Source organism: Nerophis lumbriciformis, linkage group LG02 (genome assembly GCF_033978685.3).
Source record: "Nerophis lumbriciformis linkage group LG02, RoL_Nlum_v2.1, whole genome shotgun sequence".
Lineage (NCBI taxonomy): Eukaryota > Metazoa > Chordata > Actinopteri > Syngnathiformes > Syngnathidae > Nerophis > Nerophis lumbriciformis.
Window position 1 is genome coordinate 13,872,501 of NC_084549.2, and position 26,814 is coordinate 13,899,314.

General features: G+C 40.0%; 1 protein-coding gene across 1 annotated transcript in view; it reads right to left on the minus strand.

Annotated features, from left to right (window-relative positions):
* Window positions 1-26,814, minus strand: part of xpo5 (exportin 5) — a 49,266-nt gene that overhangs the window by 14,541 nt on the left and 7,911 nt on the right. Inside the window, exons 7-22 of the mRNA XM_061940585.1 lie at window positions 25,536-25,721; window positions 25,339-25,415; window positions 25,239-25,271; window positions 25,071-25,161; window positions 19,920-20,003; window positions 19,643-19,768; window positions 19,480-19,570; window positions 19,278-19,394; window positions 16,370-16,485; window positions 13,974-14,129; window positions 8,396-8,437; window positions 8,222-8,311; window positions 7,935-8,134; window positions 7,764-7,866; window positions 7,506-7,687; window positions 7,320-7,420 (exon numbers count right to left, since the gene is read on the minus strand). Coding sequence (XP_061796569.1) covers window positions 7,320-7,420; window positions 7,506-7,687; window positions 7,764-7,866; window positions 7,935-8,134; window positions 8,222-8,311; window positions 8,396-8,437; window positions 13,974-14,129; window positions 16,370-16,485; window positions 19,278-19,394; window positions 19,480-19,570; window positions 19,643-19,768; window positions 19,920-20,003; window positions 25,071-25,161; window positions 25,239-25,271; window positions 25,339-25,415; window positions 25,536-25,721 — 1,795 coding nt within the window. The remainder of the gene's footprint in view (window positions 1-7,319; window positions 7,421-7,505; window positions 7,688-7,763; window positions 7,867-7,934; window positions 8,135-8,221; window positions 8,312-8,395; window positions 8,438-13,973; window positions 14,130-16,369; window positions 16,486-19,277; window positions 19,395-19,479; window positions 19,571-19,642; window positions 19,769-19,919; window positions 20,004-25,070; window positions 25,162-25,238; window positions 25,272-25,338; window positions 25,416-25,535; window positions 25,722-26,814) is intronic.

Sequence of the window (26,814 nt, forward strand, 5' to 3'; positions counted from 1 at the left end):
AAAGAATATTTATTATCTAAAAGTTCTTTTTTTTTTTTTAAAGACAATGTTATAAGTTAAAATTGTGCTGTTTTTTGGGGGGGGGCAAGCAACGATTACATTAATTTCAATAGGCGACAAGGATTTGAGATAGGAGTGTTTTGAGCTTGGTCATGGAACCAATTGAGTTTGTAAGTTGCTGTACCAATTTGTCTTTTTTGAGGAGCTTCGCGGGGGTCTACTGCATTTCTGATATTGCAGCTGTTATGAGTGCATCACTGATTTGGCTGTATTGTCGTATCTCTGGATTGGTGTTTTGTTGCTGAGGGAAGCATTCCAGTGTGTCCTGAGTGCTTTTCTGTCTCGTCTTGGCTTCCATGAGTGGCAGTTAAGCCTGCGTGGACATACACGCGGAATATTGGCTCTGGAACTCAAATGAAAGAGAGCGTCCGTGCATCTCCTTGGGGCGGGCAATGCTTAAGCTAGCTATGTTTGCTTGCTCTGTTTGCTTACTAGGGCTATATTGGTCCATATCAATAATTTTTATGACCTATCAAAAATAGGGACTAAGAGAAAAATATATTAAATGTAAAAAAAAAATGTTTTTCAATGTAACCTTACTCTGATTATAATCTATTCAATCAGGGCAGAAAATTAAGGAATTGTCAACACCACCATGGAAAACGCTATCTAAAAAAATTCTAAAATCACATTCTCACACTCTTAAAATGAAGATGCAAAAATAAGTAATATGTAAATCATTTTGAACAAAGTGTAACAAAATAGTGCAACTATTTTTGTTAATGTAAACAGAGAAACCTGAAAATAACTATTTTTTTGTAGGTTTAGTGCCATAAAATTGTGACTGTGTAACATTTAATTTGGTCTGTTATTGTTATTTAAGTATGTAAAGGAATTTATGTTATGGAGTAATTATTAGTTAAATATTATTGGACCAAATTACTATTAATTCAAAGTAGCACATTTTTTATATTTAGTTCCACTTTAGTTCCTCCTTGTTGCTTCCGTATACCTGATTGGAGAACAGACAAGGGTTGAGAAGAGATGAGAACTACCGTACGGTCCGTTTTTAAAAATTCCAAAAAACTGCCATACTGTTGAGGTGACATTTCCTGTTTTATCAACAATTTATTTTTTCTCTGCAGCACTCATTTTAGGTTTCTCTTCTCACTCCATGCAGAAAATTAACAGCAAGATGGCGCAACCAAACTAGATACTGTTACGTGATTAATTGCTACCCGTTGCACAGTGATCACTTTCTGTTTTGCTTGGTTACCAGAGCGCGAGTGCCTTTGTTCATGCAACAAACCTTGCTTCGTAACTTCTGGTTTCTTCAGACCAAAAAATATATATACAGTACAGGCCAAAAGTTTGGACACACTTTCTCCTCATTCAATTAGTTTTCTTTATTTTCATGACTATTTACATTGTCACTGAAGGCATCAAAACTATGAATGAACATGTGGAGTTTTGTACTTAACAAAAAAAGGTGAAATAACTGAAAACATGTTTTATATTCTACTTTCTTCAAAATAGCCACCCTTTGCTCTGATTACTGCTTTGTACACTCTTGGCATTCTCTTGATGAGCTTCAAGCACACCTGTGAAGTGAAAACCATTTCAGGTGACTACCTTTTGAAGCTCAAGAGTGTGCAAAGCAGTAAACTGAGCAAAGGGTGGCTATTCTGAAGAAACTAGAATATAAAACATGTTTTCAGTTATTTCACTTTTTTTTTTGTTAAGTACATAACTCCACATGTGTTCATTCATAGTTTTGATGCCTTCAGTGACAATCTACAATGTAAATAGTCATGGAAATTAAAAAAACGCATTGAATGACAAGGTGTGTCCAAACTTTTGGCCTGTGCTGTATAGGGCTGCAACTAACGATTAATTTGATAATCGATTAATCTTTCGATTATTACTTCGATTAATCGATTAATAATCGGATAAAAGAGACAAACTACATTTCTATCCTTTGCAGTATTTTATTGGGGGGAAAAACCAGCATACTGGCGCATGTTCTTTCAACTTGCCAAATAAAACAAGGAAAATGTTACAAAAATGCACACTTTTGACACCCCTGGTATAGATAATAAAAAATTAAATCTGATAAATCTATCGATAAAAAGCAGAGCCTGACGACGCATGCGCGTTTATCACAACTCTCTCGCTCTCTCTGTCTCTTCCCCTCCCTCACGAATGCTGCTGTGCACGCAATTTGTTTTGTTTTTAACCTTCTTAACCCTGAACGTACATTGAAAATACACGCAACCCTAACTCAAAATGCCAGACATTTGAGGCATTTAAGAAACACCGCCCGGACAGCCCCGCAAAAGAGGACATGTCCGGTGACAAGAAGATGTATGGTCAGGACCTAGCCCGGTTTCACCGGACATGTCCTCTTTTGCTAGCATGCTAGCAGCTAACGGGTTAGGATAGACTGACCATATGTCCTCTTTTCACCGGACATGTCCTCTTTTGCAGAGCTGTCAGGGCGGAGTTTCTTAAATGCCTCAAATGTCCGGCATTTTGAGTATTGTTTACACCAGGGGTGCTCATTACGTCGATCGTGAGCTACCGGTCGATCTCGGAGGGTGTGTCAGTCGATCACCAGCCAGGCATTAAAAAAATAGTCCTAAAAATGAGCGATCATAAATCTTCACTATGACGTCACTTTCGTCACTTGATTGACATTCACGGCACCCGAGGGTCTTCTGAGATGACGCTGGCTGCTACCAGCTCAGTAAAATTACCGACAGGAAGGCGAGAAACACTTTATTTCAACAGACTCTGGCGCCGTACCTGTCGTCAAAACTCCAAAGACCGACTGCACAGTTGCGCTAACAAAATAAGACTCTCAGAAAGCTGGCGTGCACAAGCTAGCAAGCTACGGAGTTTGCCGACAATGTATTTCTTGTAAAGTGTATACAAAGGAGTACGGAAGCTGGACAAATAAGATGCCAAAAACCAACCACTTTCATGTGGTATTGAACAGAAAGGAGGACTTTTTTTCTCCTCCATTCGAAAATGCGGACGTATCAGCACCACTGTCCAATCAATGCAAGTCATCAGAATCAGGTAATACACCAACTTATATTCTTGTCTTCATGAAAGAAAGGAATCTATATGTGTTAAACATGCTTGTATTATCTTTAAACACCTTTAACTTGTTAACAATATTAACTATATGTGTTAAACATGCTTGCATTATCTTTAAATACCTTTAACTTGTTAACAATATTAACTATATGTATTAAACATACTTGTATTATCATTAAACACCTTTAGTTTTTTTAACAATATTAACTATGTGTTAAACATGCTTGCATTATCATTAAACACCTTTAACTTGTTAACAAAAACATATATTTCATAAATAAGTAAATATAAATTATATATATGAATGAGGTAGATCTCCACGACTTGATCAATTGAAAAGTAGCTCGTCTGCAGAAAAAGTGTGAGCACCCCTGGTTTACACAATGTGCAGTACGCTACTTAATATGTCCGTGTGGAAACTCGTTCGGTGCACCGAACCGAAACCCCCGTACCGAAATGGTTCGATACTAATACACGTACCGTTACACCGCTATTATTTTGATTACCGTATTTTCCGCACTATAAGGCGCACCTAAAAACCACAAATTTTCTCAAAAGCTGACAGTGCGCCTTATAACCCGGTGCGCTTTATATATGGATAAATATTAAGATTCATTTTCATAAAGTTTAGGTCTCGCAACTACGGTAAACAGCCGCCATCTTTTTTCCCCGTAGAAGAAGCGCGCGGTGCATGCTGGGATATGTGACGTTTCATTTCCATTTGTGTGTTTATGTAAAGACCCCAAAATGGCTCCTATTAAGTGTGTTGTCTGTCTAATTATAAATAATGCAGACGAGGCGTGTTAACTGAGTTCTCAACGTTTACTCACAGCGTGCTCATAACCACATTCTAACTCCCAGCATACAACAACGCTTCTCAGGGCTACCGCACATGCTCGTAACTATCGTTGCATGCTGGGTAGTGTAGTTGTTATATTTGCTAGCTCATAACAGCACATTGAGAGACACGCTTACGCGCTTAATTCAATACTCGCCGTCATTCCGGGTGGATTGACAAAAGACCTCCAGCCGCTAGATATTGGTGTCAACAGGGCATTCGAAGCTAGACTGCTAACTGCGTGGGAACAGTGGATGACGAAGAAGCGCGCGGTGCATGCTGGGATATGTGACGTTTCATTTCCATTTGTGTGTTTATGTAAAGACCCCAAAATGGCTCCTATTAAGTGTGTTGTCTGTCTAATTATAAATAATGCAGACGAGGCGTGTTAACTGAGTTCTCAACGTTTACTCACAGCGTGCTCATAACCACATTCTAACTCCCAGCATACAACGCTTCTCAGGGCTACCGCGCATGCTCGTAACTATCGTTGCATGCTGGGTAGTGTAGTTGTTATATTTGCTAGCTCATAACAGCACATTGAGAGACACGCTTACACGCTTAATTCAATACTCGCCGTCATTCCGGGTGGATTGACAAAAGACCTCCAGCCGCTAGATATTGGTGTCAACAGGGCATTCGAAGCTAGACTGCTAACTGCGTGGGAACAATGGATGACAGAAGGCGAACACACCTTCACTAAGACGAGGAGGCAGCGCCAGACGACGCCAACATCTGCCAGTGGATCGTAAATTTGCCCAACTTTTCACTTCGGACACCGAAGACGAAGGATTTACGAATGAAGAATAACTTCAGAAAGTGAGCGCTATGTTTATTTTGTGTGTTGTGACATTAACGTTCGAGCAACATTATGTTGCTATTGCTCTGCACTATTTTGAATTTTACTAGGTTTGTGATTGCACATTTGCGTACATTTTGGGAGTGAACAGAGTTGTTAGAACGCTGGTTTTTAATATATTATTAAAGTTTGACTGACCTATCTGACTGTTTTTTTGACATTCCCTTTAGCGCAGCGTAGGCGCGGCTTATAGTCCGGGGCGGCTTATTGGTGGACAAAGTTATGAAATATGCCATTCATTGAAGGTGCGGCTAATAATCCGGTGCGCCTTATAGTGCGGAAAATACGGTATTGTTTCTCAGCTGTTTGTAAATGTTGCAGTTTATAAACAAAGGTTAAAAAAAAAAAAGTAGCCTCAGCGCATGCGCATAGCATAGATCCAACAAATCGATGACTAAATTAATCGCCAACTATTTTTATAATCGATTTTAATCGATTAGTTGTTGCAGCCCTAGTGCTGTACATACCGTATTTTCCGCACTATAAGGCGCACCTAAAAACCACAAATTTTCTCAAAAGCTGACAGTGCGCCTTATAACCCGGTGCGCTTTATATATGGATAAATATTAAGATTCATTTTCATAAAGTTTAGGTCTCGCAACTACGGTAAACAGCCGCCATCTTTTTTCCCCGTAGAAGAAGCGCGCGGTGCATGCTGGGATATGTGACGTTTCATTTCCATTTGTGTGTTTATGTAAAGACCCCAAAATGGCTCCTATTAAGTGTGTTGTCTGTCTAATTATAAATAATGCAGACGAGGCGTGTTAACTGAGTTCTCAACGTTTTCTCACAGCGTGCTCATAACCACATTCGAACTCCCAGCATACAACAACGCTTCTCAGGGCTACCGCGCATGCTCGTATCTATCGTTGCATGCTGGGTAGTGTAGTTGTTATATTTGCTAGCTCATAACAGCACATTGAGAGACACGCTTACGCGCTTAATTCAATACTCGCCGTCATTCCGGGTGGATTGACAAAAGACCTCCAGCCGCTAGATATTGGTGTCAACAGGGCATTCGAAGCTAGACTGCTAACTGCGTGGGAACTTCTCAGGGCTACCGCGCATGCTCGTAACTATCGTTGCATGCTGGGTAGTGTAGTTGTTATATTTGCTAGCTCATAACAGCACATTGAGAGACACGCTTACGCGCTTAATTCAATACTCGCCGTCATTCCGGGTGGATTGACAAAAGACCTCCAGCCGCTAGATATTGGTGTCAACAGGGCATTCGAAGCTAGACTGCTAACTGCGTGGGAACTTCTCAGGGCTACCGCGCATGCTCGTAACTATCGTTGCATGCTGGGTAGTGTAGTTGTTATATTTGCTAGCTCATAACAGCACATTGAGAGACACGCTTACGCGCTTAATTCAATACTCGCCGTCATTCCGGGTGGATTGACAAAAGACCTCCAGCCGCTAGATATTGGTGTCAACAGGGCATTCGAAGCTAGACTGCTAACTGCGTGGGAACAATGGAAGACAGAAGGCGAACACACCTTCACTAAGACGAGGAGGCAGCGCCAGACGACGCCAACATCTGCCAGTGGATCGTAAATTTGCCCAACTTTTCACTTCGGACACCGAAGACGAAGGATTTACGAATGAAGAATAACTTCAGAAAGTGAGCGCTATGTTTATTTTGTGTGTTGTGACATTAACGTTCGAGCAACATTATGTTGCTATTGCTCTGCACTATTTTGAATTTTACTATGTTTGTGATTGCACATTTGCGTACATTTTGGGAGTGAACAGAGTTGTTAGAACGCTGGTTTTTAATATATTATTAAAGTTTGACTGACCTATCTGACTGTTTTTTTGACATTCCCTTTAGCGCAGCGTAGGCGCGGCTTATAGTCCGGGGCGGCTTATTGGTGGACAAAGTTATGAAATATGCCATTCATTGAAGGTGCGGCTAATAATCCGGTGCGCCTTATAGTGCGGAAAATACGGTATTTATCGTTTTGTCGAACACATTTTTTTAATGGTATTGATGACATGTCTATTGCGATATATATTGATAGTTTTATCGGATCCAGCCCTTTTGTGCACTCTCGATTTGTAGTATATCCAAAGCACATAATGACAGTTTCAATTCCTCACTCACAACCAGACAAATATGCTTCTATTAAAAATACAAAAAATAATGACTCTGTTCTGCCTACAAGACATCTTTTTCATAAGGGAGAAATATCATTACATTGTGATCTCGCGAGCTCTTGTGACACAAAATCTCATCACACCCCTTTTATCGAGTCATTCTCAGTGGATAGTAAAGTTATACTGCTGTATAACCCTTATGGTGACTGCTCTAAAGTACTTTGTATCCAAGTTTCATTTCTATGGTCACATTGTCTATGGAGATTGTCATTCATCCAGGTCATTGTGTTCTCAGGGCATTTAATCTATTGCAACTGGACTGTTGAGTTTGTCTCACAAAATGTTTTGTCTTTCATCCAAGCAGGCTGACATTTCTATAGTATTGTCCCTTAAGAAGTAGTAGAAATAGAAAACGCTTACCAAGAACCAGATTTCTCTCTCCGTCCATCAGCTCATGCACTCTGGTGAACGTCTCACTGAGACGAGCTCTGTTCTCTGGCATAAACAAACTGTTTTGAGTTCTGTGGAGAGATGGAAGCAAAAAAAAATAAGATGGAAGCAAAAAACTAGGTCAAATAGGGGAAGTAAAGTGTGCCATTCGCATACCTGACAAGAGCCAGCAGATTAGGCAGAAAGGCTAAAAACTGGGCAGCACAGGAGTTTCTAAAAATGGGGACTTCTGATGAAGTGTAACCCACTACAAAGCCTCCAGATTTGGCGGCCTCCAGGTCTGCAGGCCAGCGCGCCCGCTTCGCCACACCCAACACAGCGTTCAAACAGAAGCCCAGCTGAGAGAATGATGGCAAAAACTCAATCAATGCTCTTGTTGGGATGGAGTATTTATTTTCTGTCCCGTATGCTTACCCTCCCCCTGTTGAGGCCGGCTGTGTCAACCTCTGTGCGCTGCTCACTGACCACCTGATCCGCTCCAACAAAGGACATGTACGCAGCGGGGTTGCAAACCACCCTTTAAGGTGAAATACATGTAAAGTAGTGGCGTTACATTAAATGCTAAAGAAGAAGCTATCAACTTACTCCTTCATCGCGTCTGAGGTCCATTCTGACATCACAGGGGCCAACAGTTCGTCTATAAAAGCCTTCTGCTTCTCAAAGTCCTTAAACTCGTTACTGATGAGCACCAGAGACTCCATCATTGCACTTTTCTCCATGAAAGTCAGAAGGCCGTCGCTGGCGAACATCTCCTTTATGCGATTATAAAACATGTCGAAACAAGGCTGCAAGAAGGGCAGGAAAACAAATGAATAAACATATTTGTCCTTATAGTTGCCATAAACTGTGATGCTTCCAATGGCATCCATTACCGAAAAAAATTGTGGGTAATCTCTGCAAATCTTGATGATTGAAGAACAGGCGTGCCTCCTCAGGTTATTTACAGCTCGGGTGCGTGGCGCCTGTGTAGGAAGAAGACAAAAAAAATGTTTGGCCTTGGTTGTGGAAGTTCAGAGAAAAAATTAGATTTTCTGTTGGAGACCTGCCTTATTTTCCTGCACAGGCTCAAATGTAACAGTTTCAAACAGCTGCAGAAACACAGGGATGGGAAAAGGTTAAACTCTTGCATAAATGATATTCAATACTCAAAGTTTATCATTGTAAGTGGGATAATACATATTTCACTTCCAAAGCCTCCATTCTATTTGATAAATGCATCATAAACGCCGCGCCTAAAATAAGTCACGTCCTCCAAAACAAAAAACATGATACCTCAATATGGCTCTAGTCAACTTCCCTATGTGACCATATGTGTTATACATTATTTATTACACTAGATAAATTATCAATATTTCGAGGTTGCATATGACGTCACATCCGTTTTTCTTCTTCGCAGCTTAATTCACACGATGGTCAACCAGCTTGAGCGTAGCATCAAAATAAGTGACAGAGTGTAAAGTTTGAGCAGAAAATGCCGTATTGCTGATCTGTTCTTGGGTGTTCTAATCGTTAAAATAGAGAGATAGAAAATACCTTTCATAGAGTCCCGATATAAAAAGGTAATAAAGTCAGGGGAAAAACGAAAGCGCGTCGAAGGAAATGGCTCTTAAAAATCGACTTGTGAAATACAATCGGACCATGCACGCGTCTGCAACGGTCACTATGTGAAATGTTTGTTTGAAACTTTGAACATTTGATTTGTGTTTCTCTGCTATATTAGTGTCTGAGAGCAGAACTAAACATTGAAAAAGGACAATAGATCCCATTAGTTTGTGTTCTTTTGTAGTTTGCTATGCCTAAATATGACAACGAAGACCTAGTTGTGCAAATAAACTAACGTCATGTTAGTGATATTGTGATTGTTGTTCCAATCCACCGTATTTTTGTTGTTGAATAGAATAGACTCAGAGTTTTATTGTCATTATTACAGTGAACAGGTTCAAAGAACAACGAAATTGGAGCAGATCCCCTAAGGTGCATACACAATAGTATAGTAATATAAATAGTAAAAAAGACAAAAAAGAAGATATAAAAGTGAAAAGTATATAAGTGACAGAGATTTGACAGTTGATTTTCATAACAGAAACTAAAAGCTTAATTGTCTATGTGCAGGAAAGACTCAACATCCATCCATCCATCCATCTTCTTCCGCTTATCCGAGATCGGGTCGCGGGGGCAGCAGCCTAAGCAGGGAAACCCAGACTTCCCTCTCCCCAGCCACTTCGTCCAGCTCTTACCGGGGGATCCCGAGGCATTCCCAGGCCAGCCGGGAGACATAGTCTTCCCAACGTGTCCTGGGTCTTCCCCGTGGCCTCCTACCGGTCGGACGTGCCCTAAACACCTCCCTAGGGAGGCGATCGGGTGGCATCCTGACCAGATGCCCGAACCACCTCATCTGGCTTTACTTTGAGCTCCCCTCGGATGACAGAGCTTCTCTCCCTATCTCTAAGGGAGAGCCCTGCCACCCGGCGGAGGAAACTCATTTCGGCCGCTTGTACCCGTGATCTTGTCCTTTCGATCATAACCCAAAGCTCATGACCATAGGTGAGGATGGGAACGTAGATCGACCGGTAAATTGAGAGCTTTGCCTTCCGGCTCAGCTCCTTCTTCACCACAACGGGTCGATACAGCGTCCGCATTACTGAAGACGCCGCACCGATCCGCCTGTCGATCTCACGATCCACTCTTCCCTCACTCGTGAACAAGACTCCGAGGTACTTGATGGCACTCCACCCTTTTCCGGGCGAGAACCAAGGACTCTGACTTGGAGGTGCTGATTCGGAGGTGCTGAAAGACTCAACAGCCTAACGAATCTTGATATCGCAAGCAAACATTGCTGAACAACAGGGACATTTATAGCTAAATAATTAGATAAAATATGAACGTCACACCATAAAACAAACAGAAATGATGGATTAGACTAATATTTGTAGCAAAAATCAACTGCAAAAAAATGTCACCTTTTTCCCATTAGCGTCACAGCACTCGTTAGGTCAATTAAATATGGTACTTAACGATGCACGAACGAGTACAACATTGTCTCCTATGGATTAATGCTTCATTTGTGGACCCCTCCAGATGTAAAGACATGATGATGTGCCTCCTATCTTTTCTTCTTTAAGTTCTTGTAAGTGAGGTCGAGGCAAGCAGTAACGCCTTAGTGATGATGAATGGTTTAAATCTTTCAAAAATTATTTTTCGTAGGAGTGTATAAATCCACTCAGTCCCTTTTTATTTATTTTTTAATGGTCGCTTGTATATCTGCCTCCAGACCTTTCAAAATACACCCAAATCTGCACTAATGCAGGTAAATAAGCAGTAACCTATGAAACTCTAAACCATCGCTTGAAACCCGAAAGTGCCTATTGGTCACGTGATTGCAACCCAGCAATTTGACGGTTCATTTCATTATGCATTATTGTAAAAAAATATATATATATATGCTTTAACGTAAATAAAAGCTTCCTCCCTTAATAAAAACCTGGTACTGTCTTCAGTTGAGTGTATTTGAAAACTTTTTTTTTTTCATTCATTAATTGTCTATTAGGGTTACGGCTAAACTGGGGCCTATCTCAGCTGAATTCAGGCGATAGGCGGAAGACATCCTAGATTGATCGCCAGCCAATCGCAGGGCAAATATAGAAAAACAACTATTCACACTAGGGCTGGGCGATATATCGATACACGCGATATATCGCGGGTTTGTCTCTGTGCGATATAGAAAATGACTATCGTGATATTCGAGTATACGTTCTCACGCAGTTGCTTTTCGCTGCTGGCATTACACTGCAGGCTCTTCCCACTTCTCCTTGTGTCTCCTTCTCACAGACAGCGAGCGCACCTTCTTACGTACGTCACATACGTATACGCCCTCGCGCAGCAGAGAGGTAGCAGCATGGCTAAAGTTAGCTGTGGTGCAAGTGGTAATACGAGAGAAAGAAGGTGCGAATCTGGTAACAAATGAAGGAAGAATTAATTCCCAAGAAAAACAGCACGGGGTCCATCGTCTGGCGGTGGTTTGGCTTCAAGTGGGAATATGTCGAACAGACAACCGTAATTTGTCATGTGTGGGGGAAAAAGCATTGCTACAAAAAGTAGCATTACTGCTAATATGTAGCATCATTTGAAAAGTCACCTGCTAGAGAATGTAGAGTGCTTCCTCCACATGTCAACATCTCCATTCGGTGCCACACGCCCACACCATCAAAATGCCGAGGTAAACATTTCCAGATCAACACCGTATGAAAAAAATAGTCAACAACAGACGGAGATAACGTCCGCAGGAACCTACCACATAGCGAAGGACGTACACAATTTGATTTCCTATTAAGCAGCTAATTTTTATTTGACACTTATTGAAATATCTTGTGTGACATCATGTACAAAAGTGCACTTTATTTGTTTTAAACTATTGTAGTGGCGTTCTGTACAAAAAGTGCACTTTAATTTAGTGTTGTTTTGATTTGCCATCTTAGAGACATCATGCACAAAAGTGCACGAATAGCTTGTTTTAAAATGACTGACAATTTTGCACTTTCTGTTTTGGAAATGACATGAATGTTTGTGCCACTGCTTAATAACCAGTGTTGGGACTAACGCGTTACAAAGTAACGCGTTACTGTAACGCCGTTAGTTTCGGCGGTAACTAGTAATCTAACGCGTTATTTTTTTTTATTCAGTAATTTAGTTACCGTTACTACATGATGCGTTACTGCGTTATTTTACGTTACTTTTGATGTAGTATCGGCTAGAAACAGAAGCGCTGCGGTGTCGCGTTCTTCTGAATCTTCCTCTGTCACAAGCCGGAGAGAAGAAAAGAGGCGCGGTCTATGTGTGTGTGTGTGTGGGGGGAGGTGATCCGCGGTTTGATATATGAAACAAACAAAAAAAAGTTGTCACGTTCAGTCCACACACAGCGTGGTCATGGCGAGCGGAGTAACGGAGGAGCTTGAACGCCCAGCGCCATTGAATCGGTGTGTTTATAAGTGCAGACTCGGTTGTGCAAAACGAGGGTTTTAAACACATGCTGAACGTGCTTGAACCACGTTACGACATCCCGTCGCGCACCCACTTCAGCAATACGATTGTGCCAGATCCTTATGAGCAGGAGAAGAAAAAAGTTGTGGATGAACTATCCCGAGCATCAGCTGTTGCGCTCATGACAGACGGGTGGACGTCCAGCGGAACTATAAGCGCTCACTTCATCACAGCATTGACCCACAACACCCTGAAGACAAATGTCACCCTGTCTGATGATGATGTGAGAGTGGCAGATGAGGTCCTCCAGGTGCTTAAAAGTGTTCCATCTCTACTGAGCACTGAAACTTCACCATCTGTGTCAATGATCCTGCCACTGAAAACAAGGATTCTACAATCCATGGCTCCAAGTGTGGAAGACAGCAGCATCACTCCAGATGTCAGGCTTTATTTCACTACCTATGTTTCAAGGAAGATGATGTTTCTTCTTACGTTGCACTTAAACTTGTTTTTTATTAATGGTCATTGGTCCAAGTTTAAAGAAAGGAGGAATGCCTTTTTATGTTGCACTGTTTTTCATTCATTATGTTAAAAGGAAAATAAAAATGTATGTCAAGTTGATCAACAGATTGTATTATTCTCCAGTGCAATAACAGTACTGAAATGAAGGCAAAAAGGGCATTAATGGGAGCTTTAAAAAAAAAAGAAGAAAAAAAGAAGTAACTAAATAGTTACTTTTCACAGTAACGCATTACTTTTTGGTGTAAGTAACTGAGTTAGTAACTGAGTTACTTTTGAAATAAAGTAACTAGTAACTGTAACTAGTTACTGGTTTTCAGTAACTAACCCAACACTGTTAATAACAGTTTAATAAATACAGTGTTGGTCAATTGACTTAGTTGTGATTTCCCTCTCTGCATGAATGTTTAAAATGAGCATATATTAATGCAGTATGAACCAGAATGTTTTAATGTAGATACATAGAATCATCATACTGCTGTGATTATATGTATCAAGTGTTCATTCAAGGCTAAGGCAAAATATCGAGATATATATCGTGTATCGCGATACGGCCTAAAAATATCGAGATATTAAAAAAAGGCCATATCGCCCAGCCCTAATTCACACTCACATTCATACCTGATGGCAAGTCTTTAATTACCATATGCATATTTTTGTAATGTGGGAGGGAACTTGAGTGCCCATAGAAAACCCACATAAGTGTGGGGAAAACATGCAAACCTCACAGAGAGAGATGCCTTCTATGATTCAAGGATCTTTATTGCCCTAAGGACTATGCATACATTTTATTGGCTCTTTGGTTTGTGAGGAATAAGGTTAAACAGCTTTGCTCGCCTTGTGAAGCAATACAGCAAGGTCCTAGTTTGATGGCTCGTCTGTCTAAATTATTGTGGAGCACTACTATCATCCATCATGCTGGTGTGACACCACACTGAGCAGAGGTCCACACGCAGCAAGGGTGCTAAGGCTTTGATGCCTTGAATACATGTGTGCTTCCTGATACATTTTACATCATATTCTTTGAGCTTAGCCTGCAAAATATCCCCCGCAGGGATCAGATTGTACAGCATAATCACACCATAAATATTAATCGGATGCTACGTCAATTAAATAGCCACGACTGACCTTGCAAAGGACCTGAGGCAGTAATTGCAGTCTGTGTTTGATGAACGGGAAGAGAGCAGACACGTTGGTGAGCACGCAGGACATGATGAGAGGATCTTCGGTTTTGTAGTTGAGCAAGCCCTGCAGCAGCTCCATGCTCTGGTCCACAGGTAATTTCTACACAGGAAGAGAGGACACCAAGGTTAACATAGAGCCCTATTATCTATTCTTTGGTAGGTACCGTAAGTTAAATGGTAAATGGTCTATATTTATATAGCACTTTACTATACTTGAAACGATACCCAAAGCGCTTTACAATATACATCACATTCATCCACATATTCACACAATGATGGCGGAAGCTGCCATGCAAGGCACTAACCACGACCCATCAGGAGCAAGGTGGGTGAAGTGTCTTGCCCAAGGACACAACAGCTGTGACTAGGAGGGCGGAAGCTGGATACAAATGTGGAACCCTCAAGTTGGTGGCATGGCCGGTATACCCTCTGAGCCACGATTATCTTATAATCCTTGGGGTTTGCATGTTCTCTCTATGCTTTTTTTTAGCTCCACTATTCCACCCCTAAAATCTGATGAATAACCATTCAAAAAGCACCAACAATACTCAATTTACATTTTGTGACTTGAATATTAACCAAGTATTAGTGATATTGTTATTATAAGCACTAACGCAGACAAACTATTTAAAGTGGCGCCGTGATCACTTCCGGGTGTGCCTATGTTTACATCATAGACTGATCAGCAGCTTCCTCACTTCCTTGCTCCCTGTAAGTGTTATTCAACACATAAATCATGCATCTCACCTGGACAGAAGAAAGGGGAGGAGGTATTCCAACAAGTTGGGACACTTTTGACAGCCATATGTTTAATGTACCTTAAAATTTTCTGTTAAAATGAAGCCAATAATGAAATTTTTTGTGGTCCCCTTTATTTTAAAAAGTATCGAAAAGTATATACGTTTGTACCCGTACCAAAATATTAGTATCAGGACAACCCCTACTAAAGTCTGCATAGACATTATTTGGTGCTTCTAAGTTGGCCCTCGCGCAAACAAATTCGGAAACCTGCTTCATATGCACCTGCTTTGCGGAAGACTAAGACGCAGCAGAAGGGGTCTGTGGTTCAAATTTTGCAACTTTGACGCTATATTTAGCGAGGAAAGGTATGCATTACAAGTCAAAGAGTGAAGTGAAGTGAATTATATTTATATAGCGCTTTTCTCTAGTGACTCAAAGCGCTTTTACATAGTGAAACCCAATATCTAAGTTACATTTAAACCAGTGTGGGTGGCACTGGGAGCAAGTGGGTAAAGTGTCTTGCCCAAGGACACAGAGGCAGTGACTAGGATGGCGGAAGCGGGGATAGAACCTGTAACCCTCAAGTTGCTGGCACGGCCGCTCTACCAACCGAGCTATACCGCCCCTGTCTCTTTGCATTGTGCATTCATCCGGTATTTAAATACAGTACAAGCGGTCACGAAAGGCAAAGTATTCGACCACTTGAGCGGAGATCTGACTCTATCAGCCTAAAGAGCATGCATACAACGTGAAGAATGTTATGTTTCTTGTTTCAATAACTCATGAACAACAATTTTAAGCAACACAGGAACTCTTTATTTATAACTCTGCAGGATACCCTTACTCCCTCCTCACCATTATTTCTGCTAGTACTACAGTCTAAACCAAGAGTCTTCAATGTTTTCCAGGCCAAAGACCGCAAACTGATAGAGATGGAGCGGGGACCCCCTTACTATACATCCTAAATTAAAGCAAACTTGTCCTAAAGGTAACTTGCTATTTTGCAATACTAAGATATTCAAATAATACTCTGTCTGTGTTGGCCCTGCGATGAGGTGGCGACTTGTCCAGGGTGTACGCCGCCTTCCGCCCGATTGTAGCTGAGATAGGCTCCAGCGCCCCCCGCGACCCCAAAGGGAATAAGCGGTAGAAAATGGATGGATGGATACTTTATAGAGTGTTGCTAAACACTAGCTATCTAAAATGCTAACATGAATATCATTATTTTTATTAATGGTTTTTTTTTTTAAACCTGCAAGATTCATTGAGTAGGATGAACATGCCACTGTCATTTATGAGCTACACTACAGTGTGTTGGATATATGTTAATGTGTTTTTAAAGACATTTAAATTTGAGGAAAAATTGTGGAGGAGAGCACAAAACATTGATTCTTACGATATATTATTTGGTATAAAAATTATCTTAATAATCATAACTTTAATAATCATAACTTTATTGATCCGAAGGGAAATTCAGCAGTCAAAAAGTTTGGGGGCGCCTGATCTACAACCTAAGTTCATAAAACAATCCATCAAACTATCATCCTAATGTTATATTCATACTTTATAGGGCTGAAAATGGTTTTAATTGCCTGTTACCTCCTCCTCAAGGCTCCTAAAGATCTGTGAAATTACACAATCCATGAAGATGGTCACAGCTTCCCACTGGAGCGCTGGGGGAAAGTTCTGGGAGCACAGGCCATCACCGGTCTCAGCTGGAAAAAGATGAGCGTAAAATAAGCCGGCATCAGGACATGTAAGTTTATGTTATTTAACTGGAGCTCCCCAACAGTAGGGAAATTCAAGTACTTTTGCAAAAGGCTATTTGTAAAAAGAAAGGAAGACGTTACAAGAATAAAGTTGGATTTTGTTTTAAGTTTAAATTGTACAGGAACAAAAAGCATTTTTCAAAATTAAACTTGCAATTTTACAAGACAGATGTCACCATTTTGTTAAAAGAGTGTAACATATATATAAAAAAAATATTTTATAATACAATTTTCTTTTTGTAACATATCGACTTTTTTTGACAAACTATTTTTCTTTCTTTTTTATTTTCAATGTGGCTCTTATACTGCTTCTATATTTTCAGGATCAAATCTATAAGCTTGCATATTCATACATCATTAGAATATATTAAATAATTCATTACCGTAATCTAACTCGATGAGGCAATTCCTGAAGGAATTGCGTGTGGATGCTCCAATGCTGAAGTTGAACTGAAATCCTTGAATTTTGTTAGAATTGTTGAAGTAGAGCACACAATTTCCAAACAGGCTGAATATTTTGAAGTTAGAAAGGTTTGAATCAGATGAAAAATGTGGGAGTTGTGGAACTTTAAAGAATGTCCCATTGATTTCAATGGGAATTTCCCCAAAAATTTGGGAATTTGGGGAAAAGTGGGAATTTTTTTTTAAAATGGTAAAAAACTTGAATGGTCTGAATGAATTGAAATGGCTGGTGTTGGGATTTTTCAAATCGGTCGAGAAATGTTGAAGTTGAATTGAGAAATGGTACTACGGACTTCCTAGAATATCGGGAAACCGGTAATTTTTCCAGTTCAAAAAACAACTTTGTTTTTCTCCTAATTAAGAGGAATGTTTTGACGGTGGAACGGATGAAATGCGTTGAAAAATGTGGAAGGAGTAGTCGCCAGAATAAATGGTGGAAATAGGGCTTTGGAAAATCCTGGAATTTTTTTTAACTTGGGAAAAAAAAGGTACCGTAGTTTGAATTTCCAGGATGGTGGAATGTGTTGAAGGTGGAATGGTATGAATCGGTTGAAAAATGTGGAAATGGTGGAAGTTTGAAAAATGGCCAATTCATTTTGAATGGGAAAAATATCCCGGAAAACCTGTAGTTCTGGGAAATCTGGGAATTTGTCAATTCAATTGTCAAGGAAAAGCCTGCGACTCCCGAATAGGCGGAACAGTTTAAAGTTGGAACGGTTTGAATCGGGTGAAAAATGTGGAAGGTAGAGCGCGCCAAAATCTGGAGAAGAAGAAGTTTTGCTTTAGAGCATTCATACAATTAAAATAATTTAATTTTAAACAGACAAAATATTTATTAACTATTTTTTAATGTCACCTGTGTGTAAGCAGACTTTTTAAGCACTTTATGAAAAATTCACACATGTTAATAGGAATGAAAGGTATGATTTGAAAGTCTTCTATGGGCACTGAGACATTAAAGGGGAACATTATCACAATTTCAGAATTGTTAAAACCATTAAAAATCAGTTCCCAGTGGCTTATTATATTTTTTGAAGTTTTTTTCAAAATTTTACCCATCACGCAATATCCCTAAAAAAAGCTTCAAAGTGCCTGATTTTAACCATCGTTATAAACACCCGTCCATTTTCCTGTGACGTCACATAGTGAAGCAAACACAAACAAACATGGCGCATAGAACAGCAAGCTATAGCGACATTAGCTCGGATTCAGACTCGGATTTCAGCGGCTTAAGCGATTCAACGGATTACGAATGTATTGAAACGGATGGTTGTAGTGTGGAGGCAGGTGGCGAAAACGAAATTGAAGAAGAAACTGAAGCTATTGAGCCATATCGATTTGAACCGTATGCAAGCGAAACCGACACGACAGCCAGCGACACGGGAGAAAGCGAGGACGAATTCGGCGATCGCCTTCTGACCAACGATTGGTATGTGTTTGTTTGGCATTAAAGGAAACTAACAACTAGGAACTAGGTTTACAGCATATAAAATACATTTGGCAGCAACATGCACTTTGAGAGTGCAGACAGCCCAATTTTCATCAATTAATATATTCTGTAGACATACCCTCATGTCAGCAGGCCAGGGAAGCTAGGGTCGATATTCTTCTCTTGACGGTGTGAGCCAAGACATCCAGGGGGTTTAGCTCGCTCGTCTGCGGGAACAAACTGCCGCCATTGCTTACCGTGCTACCGAGGTCCTTTGTCCCTGAATTGCTCACACACTCCGGCAGATTCAATGGGGGTCTGGCGGCAGATTTCTTTGACTTTATCGTTGGAAATGCATCTGCTTTGAGTGTCGCAGGATATCCACACATTCTTGCCATCTCTGTCGAAACATAGCTTTCGTCGGTAAAGTGTGCGGAACAAACGTCCAATTTCTTGCCACTTTCGCATCTTTGGGCCACTGGTGCAACTTGAATCCATCCCTGTTCGTGTTGTTACACCCTCCGACAACACACCGACGAGGCATGATGTCTCCAAGGTACGGAAAACAGTCGAAAAAACGGAAAATAACAGAGCTGATTTGACTCGGTGTTTGAGAAAATGGCGGATTGCTTCCCGATGTGACGCCACGTTGTGACGTCATCGCTCCGAGAGCGAATATTAGAAAGGCGTTTAATTCGCCAAAATTCACCCATTTAGAGTTCGGAAATAGGTTAAAAAAATATATGGTCTTTTTTCTGCAACATCAAGGTATATGTTGACGCTTACATAGGTCTGGTGATAATGTTCCCCTTTAAGCTCACAAAGAGGGACAAGGAGTGATACGTACGTGTGGTATTGCTGTCGTCCAGCTGGTATTTTAACCACATGGCTGCCATCAGAAAAGCCTCAGAGGGAACAAGTCTACACGCACACCTCACGCCCTCTCCCAGCTGCGCCCGGAAAGCTGCAGGGGTTTGTAGCACCAAAACATTTAATGAAACTAATAGAGGGATACAATTAGGAAAATTTTAAGAGGAAAAACTGCTAACAGTTAAAGGAAGGGTTGAAATCCTCATCACTGTCAAAGTCCACCCGGGAGTACTGACAGCTTGGGTTATCATTTTTGGATGGAAAGCCCGTCTGTACAGAAAGACAAAACGTGAATAGACATCCAGTTTGCCTTTTAAGTGCTAATGCAATGACAATGCTCACCTTGACCAGGATGGTAGTGGACGTTTTGAGGTATTTGACGGCCGCCTCCAAAATGACGGGGTCGCGGGAGAGCGTCTCATGTCTGAAGATGGATGCCCAAGTGGGCAGAGTGGACGCCTTAAGAAACTGTGAAGAGGAACAAGAAGAGCATTGAGGTAGTAGGTTCACACTGATTTAGCATAAAGAAGCTGCTCTGGTGCTAAAAAATAGACATGCTAACAACTACACTCACTGCGTTGCTAAAAAAAAAACAGAGGTTGCCAATAATTCTTCTTACCAAGCTGGAATGTGTGGTGAAGGCCAGCAAAGCTTCCAAGTACTTGCTGAGATTTGGAGGAACCTCCACTTTGACCTCAGAACCCTGTGGGGAACATTCATAACATATACGCTTTAAATACCATATCTGTGTGTAGCGACCAAACGGATTAAAAAAGCCTCTTTCAACAAGTACGGTAGTTGTATCACTTTGTTACTACTGTTGTTTTCCATACCAGAATGAATGAGACAATGGGGGTATTTAGCACTATGTGACAGTACAAAAATGGCAGAGCTCACACTGCAAAAAGTCAGTGTTCAAAAACAATAAAAAATAAAAAAGCGGGGTATTTTATTTGAACTAAGCAAAATTATCTGCCAATAGAACAAGAAAATTAGCTAACCTCAATGAACCCAAAAATACCTTAAAATAAGTATATTCTCACTAATAACAACTGTACTACTATATGAGTACGGTACGTATTTTCTATTGTTTCATTGAAAATAAAACAGCAAAGTCCATTTGGCTGTCATCTGTTTTAGTATGAGACACAATTGTGTCAAAGTCATGATTTTCTTTTTCATACTTGAAGTAAGAAATTATTACTTTAAAAAAGTAATTTCATACTTGAGTGTTGATGACACAGCTTTGCAACAGTTGATATTCTAATTTCAAGCATGTTTTACTCAATATAGGTCATATAATCTCAGCAACAAGCTGTAATATCTTACTGAGATCATTTAGGACCAAAACACTTAAAATAAGTAAAACACTAACATAAAATCTGCTTAGTAAGAATAATTATCTTATGATACAGAAAATAAGCAAATATCACCCTTATTTGAGATATTTAATCTTACTTAGATTTCAGTTTTTGCAGTGTAGTTGAGCTTAGTGGACTTTTGCATGCTACCTTTTTCACCATTAGCCTATTGGGCTGTTATGCCAGTCACTAAACGAACGGTACCGGAAGACCTGATCAATCCACGCATGCGAGAACACTACGTCACTTCTTTTCGAGCAGTTTTTTACGACGCACTGTGATTTTTTTGTATTAAAAAAAATAGCTTACCCAGTAGTAAAAGACAACAAGAATATACAATTGAACAAGGGATAGATTTAAAAAATTAGAAAACATTACTGCCGCAATTGTAACCACTTTCATTCTCTTGTGAACTGGTAATGATTACCATCGTGTAATTTATCTTTTAAAATGTTAATTTTTTTTCTTTCTTTTATACATCGCACTTAACTTAAATTTATATCTTAGACTTAGACTAACTTTAATGAGCCACAAGGGAAATTTTTCCACACAGTAGTTCAGTTACAAAGGGTGGAAAAGATAAGTATGGAAAGGATCGTGCACACAAGGGCAGAAAAAGAGGGCAAAAACAAAAGGTATAAAGTAGACAAAAAATTTACCATAGTAGCAGAATAAAATATAACATGTAATATTTACATATTATATATACAGTATATAATATATACACTGATATATCATATTATTATATAATATACACAATATATAACAAATCCCAATTACATTGTACAATATTATTATATATGCGGCCTAACAGAAAGTAGCCATTTATTAAAAAGTTAAAGTACCCATGATTGTCACACACACACACTGTGGCGAAATTATTCTCTGCATTCGACCCATCACCCTTGATCACCCCCTGGGAGGTGAGGGGAGCAGTGAGCAGAAGCGGTGGCCGCGCCCGGGAATATTCTCAGTATTGTGAATTAATGTAGTATTATCCATCCATCCATTTTCTACCGCTTGTCCCTAGTAAAAAAATATGGATTTCTGAGTACAGCTTAACACATTGTTCAGTTTTTGTACGGACCCGTAGTTTCATAATAAATATAGTATTCTTAAATAACATATGTTTTGTATGGAATCTTTTATATGACATTGTTATCAAAACATAGATGACCATAGTAACAGTGACAAGATGCACAAACATAACTGCCGTAAACCTAGGTGACAGGAAGTGACGTAGTCTTCGCGCATCAATCGGGTAATGACAAGTCCGAAGCCTTTTTGAATCTGCCTAGCAACAAAGTGCCACGTAAACATGCAAGCTACCGGAAAATTATTTGCTTTAAAGAAAATATAAGTAAGTATACAACCAGCTGCAACTTGAAAACTATTGATTAGCATTATAACTAATCGATAACTTCCAAAGAAACATTTCTTGAAAAATTTTGAGGCAAAATTATGTGCCGTACTTTGCTGAAACCAGCAGGGGACGCTGTTGATTCTAGCTCAACTAGTTTGCTTCTAAAAGAGACAACATGACGTCAGCTCTGGGAAGTTGTTGATGCACTTTTGAATCCGAGGTGTTCAGGACATTGGTAGAGCTTCTACCTTCCCATTAAAACGATAATTAAAAGGCATAGCAACTAAATGGTTTCTTGAAAATGTAAAACGTGCTAGGTGCAAACATGGCTGAAGTGGGGTACATACTAAAAGACAATCGGGCTATTTATGTCCCGATTTCCCTTCTTCCGACCAAAGACAGCAAACGCTCGATTATCTTATGTCTAATAAGACTTTTTTGTAAGATCGTCTGATGGTCTTAGGTGTGTCGAGAGTGAATTTGGCCATATAATTGGCTCCTAAATGGGATAGTGCGACAATGACAAATATTAAAGGGGAACGGCACTTCGTTTGGAATTTTTCCAATCATTCACAATCATTATAAGAGACAAGATAAGTGGGTTTTTTTCCGCTTTCTAACATAAAAATCGTCATGTTCTTTGAAGAGAGCAATGCAGCTAACGGGAACAATCAATTCGACCTCTAAATCACTTTAAAAATGCATTCAAAAACCGTCAACAATACCTAATTTACGTTCCATAACCTGTATAATAACGACATTGTCATTGTAAGAGCGAACACTGAGAAACTCTTTTTCTAGCGTAGTAACACGTGGGCGTGCTACGGCATTAGTAGTAAAAGCTAACTACGGCGAGAGATAAGCTAGCTTCTACATCAGCACGAAACGCATTTGAGTTTTTAATGCACAACACAATGCGATACAACAATCTGTACTGACTGAAAAATATGAATAATCAAATTACTTTGACTTAGACAAGCTTCATTGATCCACAAGGGAAATTGTTCCACACAGTAGCTCAGTTTCAAAGGATGAAAAGGGTAAGGATGGTAAGGATAATGCAAGTATTATGTAGACTGCATTATCCTTTCCATCCTTTGAAACTGAGCTACTGTATGGAACAATTTCCCTTGTGGATCAATAGGGTGTCTAAGTCTAAGTCTATTAAGGTATCTGTAAAGTATTATCCCACATGTCATGTTTTGTTTGTACATACCTAGCCAGACAGTGTATGTACTGTAGTTGTAATAACACGCAGGATGTGCTGCGTGTATCATGATCAATATAAAGTGTGACTCACTCGATGGACAGTTTGGTCCAGCAGGCTTGGGACGTTTTTTTCTGGTGAATTATGGGTAAGCACGCCATTTATGCAGAAATAGCTTAGATTAAAGTTCAATATTGTGTAGCTTTTGATTCAATTTCACCTCACTCTCTCGGCTTCCGTCTGCTCCAATGGCTCACTCTTGCTTTGTGCTCGCTTCTAGAAGCAGTAGTTCATCCTCCATTAATTCAGATTAAAATTGTTGGGTTGTGACTCCTCATTTGTCCAAAAATAGTTGTCTTCGTTGTTCGTTAGCAAATCTGCCATGATTAAAACACACTCGCGTGTTTGTATCCGGAAGGGGTTGTTGCCAGAAGTCAAACGTCAAGAAATAATACAAGAATTAGTGTGTATACAAAACGTTGATGGAGGGTTTTAAAGTTAGCTTGGTGGGCTTTGAAGGCTACAGTGACTCCCATTAGCCGCATCTTCCAAGCGTTTTTTTTTTATCATCTTTAAAATATATTTTTTTAAAAAGGACGTGTCTGTTTTTGTCTCAAAATGATTGTGAACGATAGGAAAAAAAAAAGTGCTGGTCCGCTTTACACGTGTTCAATATTTAACTCTTCATGTCTGTGGGGAACACCAATGCCTTTTTGATTGATTGATTGAAACTTTTATTAGTAGATTGCACAGTACAGTACATATTCCGTACAATTGACCACTAAATGGTAACACCCGAATAAGTTTTTCAACTTGTTTAAGTCAGGGTCCACGTCCTCACATCTTCGGTCTGTGAATTTTGATGTAGTATAGAAAATATGCCATCAGGATGCTAAAAAAGCATCGTAGATACTTTGAGAACATGACTTTGCTCTAGCTCGCTCTGTAGATTGTAAAGACTGTGTTCAAGCTGTCTCCATGACTTTTTATACCGGTAGTCTTTTTTTTTAAACTTTTTTTTATAAATACCATCTCCTATGTACTCTTCTCTATTGCCTGTTTTTCCACTAGTTGCTACAGCAGTTGGTTGTTAAGAAGCTTATTCTTTGAAAATGTTAGAACACTAGCGTGGGTGATACTGTGAATTATTATTAGTCAGTAAATACAGAGCTAGTATCACCAATACTGATACCGACCACTGAATAATTTTGTAAAAACACAGGAAAAATATATTCTTCAAATAGAAATATTTTAAAACCCACTGCAACAATTTAAAACAATGCAATAGTATATACAATATCCCTTTCCTGTTATACTACAGACAATTGAGAAAGAAAGTCACTATAGCAAAATAACAAAAAAGTAACATACCAAAAATATCCATTTTAAAATGTAAATAAAACCACTAAAATTACTGACATGACACGCAGTTTGCATCAACAGGACCAGACGAGACGGTGCAGGAGCAAAAACTGAGGATAATCAAGTCATTTGCTGGACGTAAAAAAGAGAAATTAGGATAGAAGTATCGATCCCACCTTACTAGTATGGATCCAATACCAATACCCACTTTGGTATCAATACTATCTATATTTACAACGCCAACCCTTTTAGTTCACATTTTTTTCACGCGAGATTTCAGACTTGGAGGACTCGTCTGTCGTTGTGTGTGCTGTGCTGTGTTGATATTATCCTAGCACACCACACAAATAAAGATAAAACTGAACAATGCTTGCTTTTTGCCTTTATATGTGGGGTCTGTAACAGATAAAATATCACTCTTTATGTGTGTACCAGCCTTAAAAAGCATGACTCAACATTAAAGACTTGCAAACTTACCACCAGAGAAACAAACTGACTTCCCAGAGCACACAGCACCTGACAAAGCCTCTTCAGGAACAAGTAGCGCCGCTCCACGACCTGAACTGTTCTACAAATGCAAAAACATTAACTGATGTATTGGACACCTCACAAAGGTCAACATCAGTCATTGTGACATCTACTTACTGCCTTTCAGGGGATGTGGGCCCATCTGCTGACCTGTAAGAAGACATATTGAAACATTCCTAGGCATGACGGAGGGATGAGGTCTGGTAAAAGTACTCACTGGGCTGCAGAGAGAATGTAATTGATGGCGACGTCATCAAACAGCAGCATGAAAGGCTTCCTTTCCTCCAGCCTGCCCTGTGGAACAATGACACACACACACAAACACAATCAGAATGATCAGCTACAACTACACTAAACAACATCTCATGAGATCTAATACATGAGCTGCATCAAGAAGACGCAACTGTGACACACCTTGCGGCTGATGGCGATGAGGAGGCACTCGGCGGCCTCCAGCTGCAGCTCCGGTACGCCAAGCAGCAGACACAAGCTCTCCAGCAGACGGCAGTTTCCCGAGGTGATGTACACCAGGGACACCCAGTCGATGTAGCCGGCCAGCGTGTTCAAGGTCGCCACGGCAACTTTGCAGTGGGCTCTGGCCTAACATAAGATGAGATGGGGACAGTCATTTGACATTTTTTACACACGACACCATTTTGACATACAGGGAATCATCTAAAAATAAAGTATAAACATGTGTGAAATTTCAATAAGACAAAACTATGCAATAAGTGCTACTTTGCAGTATCGTATTTTCCGGACTTTAAGGCGCACTTAAAATCCTTTCGACAGTGCGCCTTATTACCCGATTCGCCTAATGTATGGAATAATACTGGTTTTGCTTACCGACCTCAAAGCAATTTTATTTGGTACATGGTGTAATGATAAATGTGACTTGGAGATGGCAGTCAAGCATAAGAGATACGTGTAGACTGCACTATGATGCAATATGACTCAAGTAAACAACACCAACATTTTATATGTTCCATTGAAAATATAGAACATTACACACGGCGCTCAAAAATATATCAAAATGTTTTAGTACGACTTTGGTAAGCTATGAAGCCGCACCGCTTGATGGATTGTACTGTGCTTCAACATACGGGTATTATTATGGTGTGTGTATAAGGTAAGACATTATCTGGCATTTTGTTTCGCAATATTATGCAAAAGCAACTTTTCTTACCGTCTGGTACATGCTGATCTGTATTTGGGATCTGCATAAATCCTGTAAAATTGCGCGAGTCCGCCTTTGTAGTCCGTGGCGACACCGTAGTCGATAAGCTTCTTCTTTTTCTCTATCTTCTTGTTATGGGGCATTCATCCTCCACAGTTGCCATTTCTAATATAAAGTAGTGTAAAGTTCTTACTTATATCTGTCAGTAAACTTGTTATGAAAGTGCTAAAACATACCGGTGTAGTAAGTTTACATTAATCACCCAAGGAACTTTAGTTATTAGAGAGTTCCGGTCGGACAGTTTTTCACGGGACACATTTCCAGCCTTGTTGTTGTTTCTGGATGAGGAGATGCTGCTCCGTTATTGATTTAAGTAAAGTCTGAATGTCATTAAAACAGCTAGCTCCATCTTTGGACACTTATTCCACACCCGTCCTTGCACGCTACACCGCTACAACAAAGATGACGGGGAGTAGACGCTGTCAAAGGTGAGCCACGTAAAAAAGACCGCACACA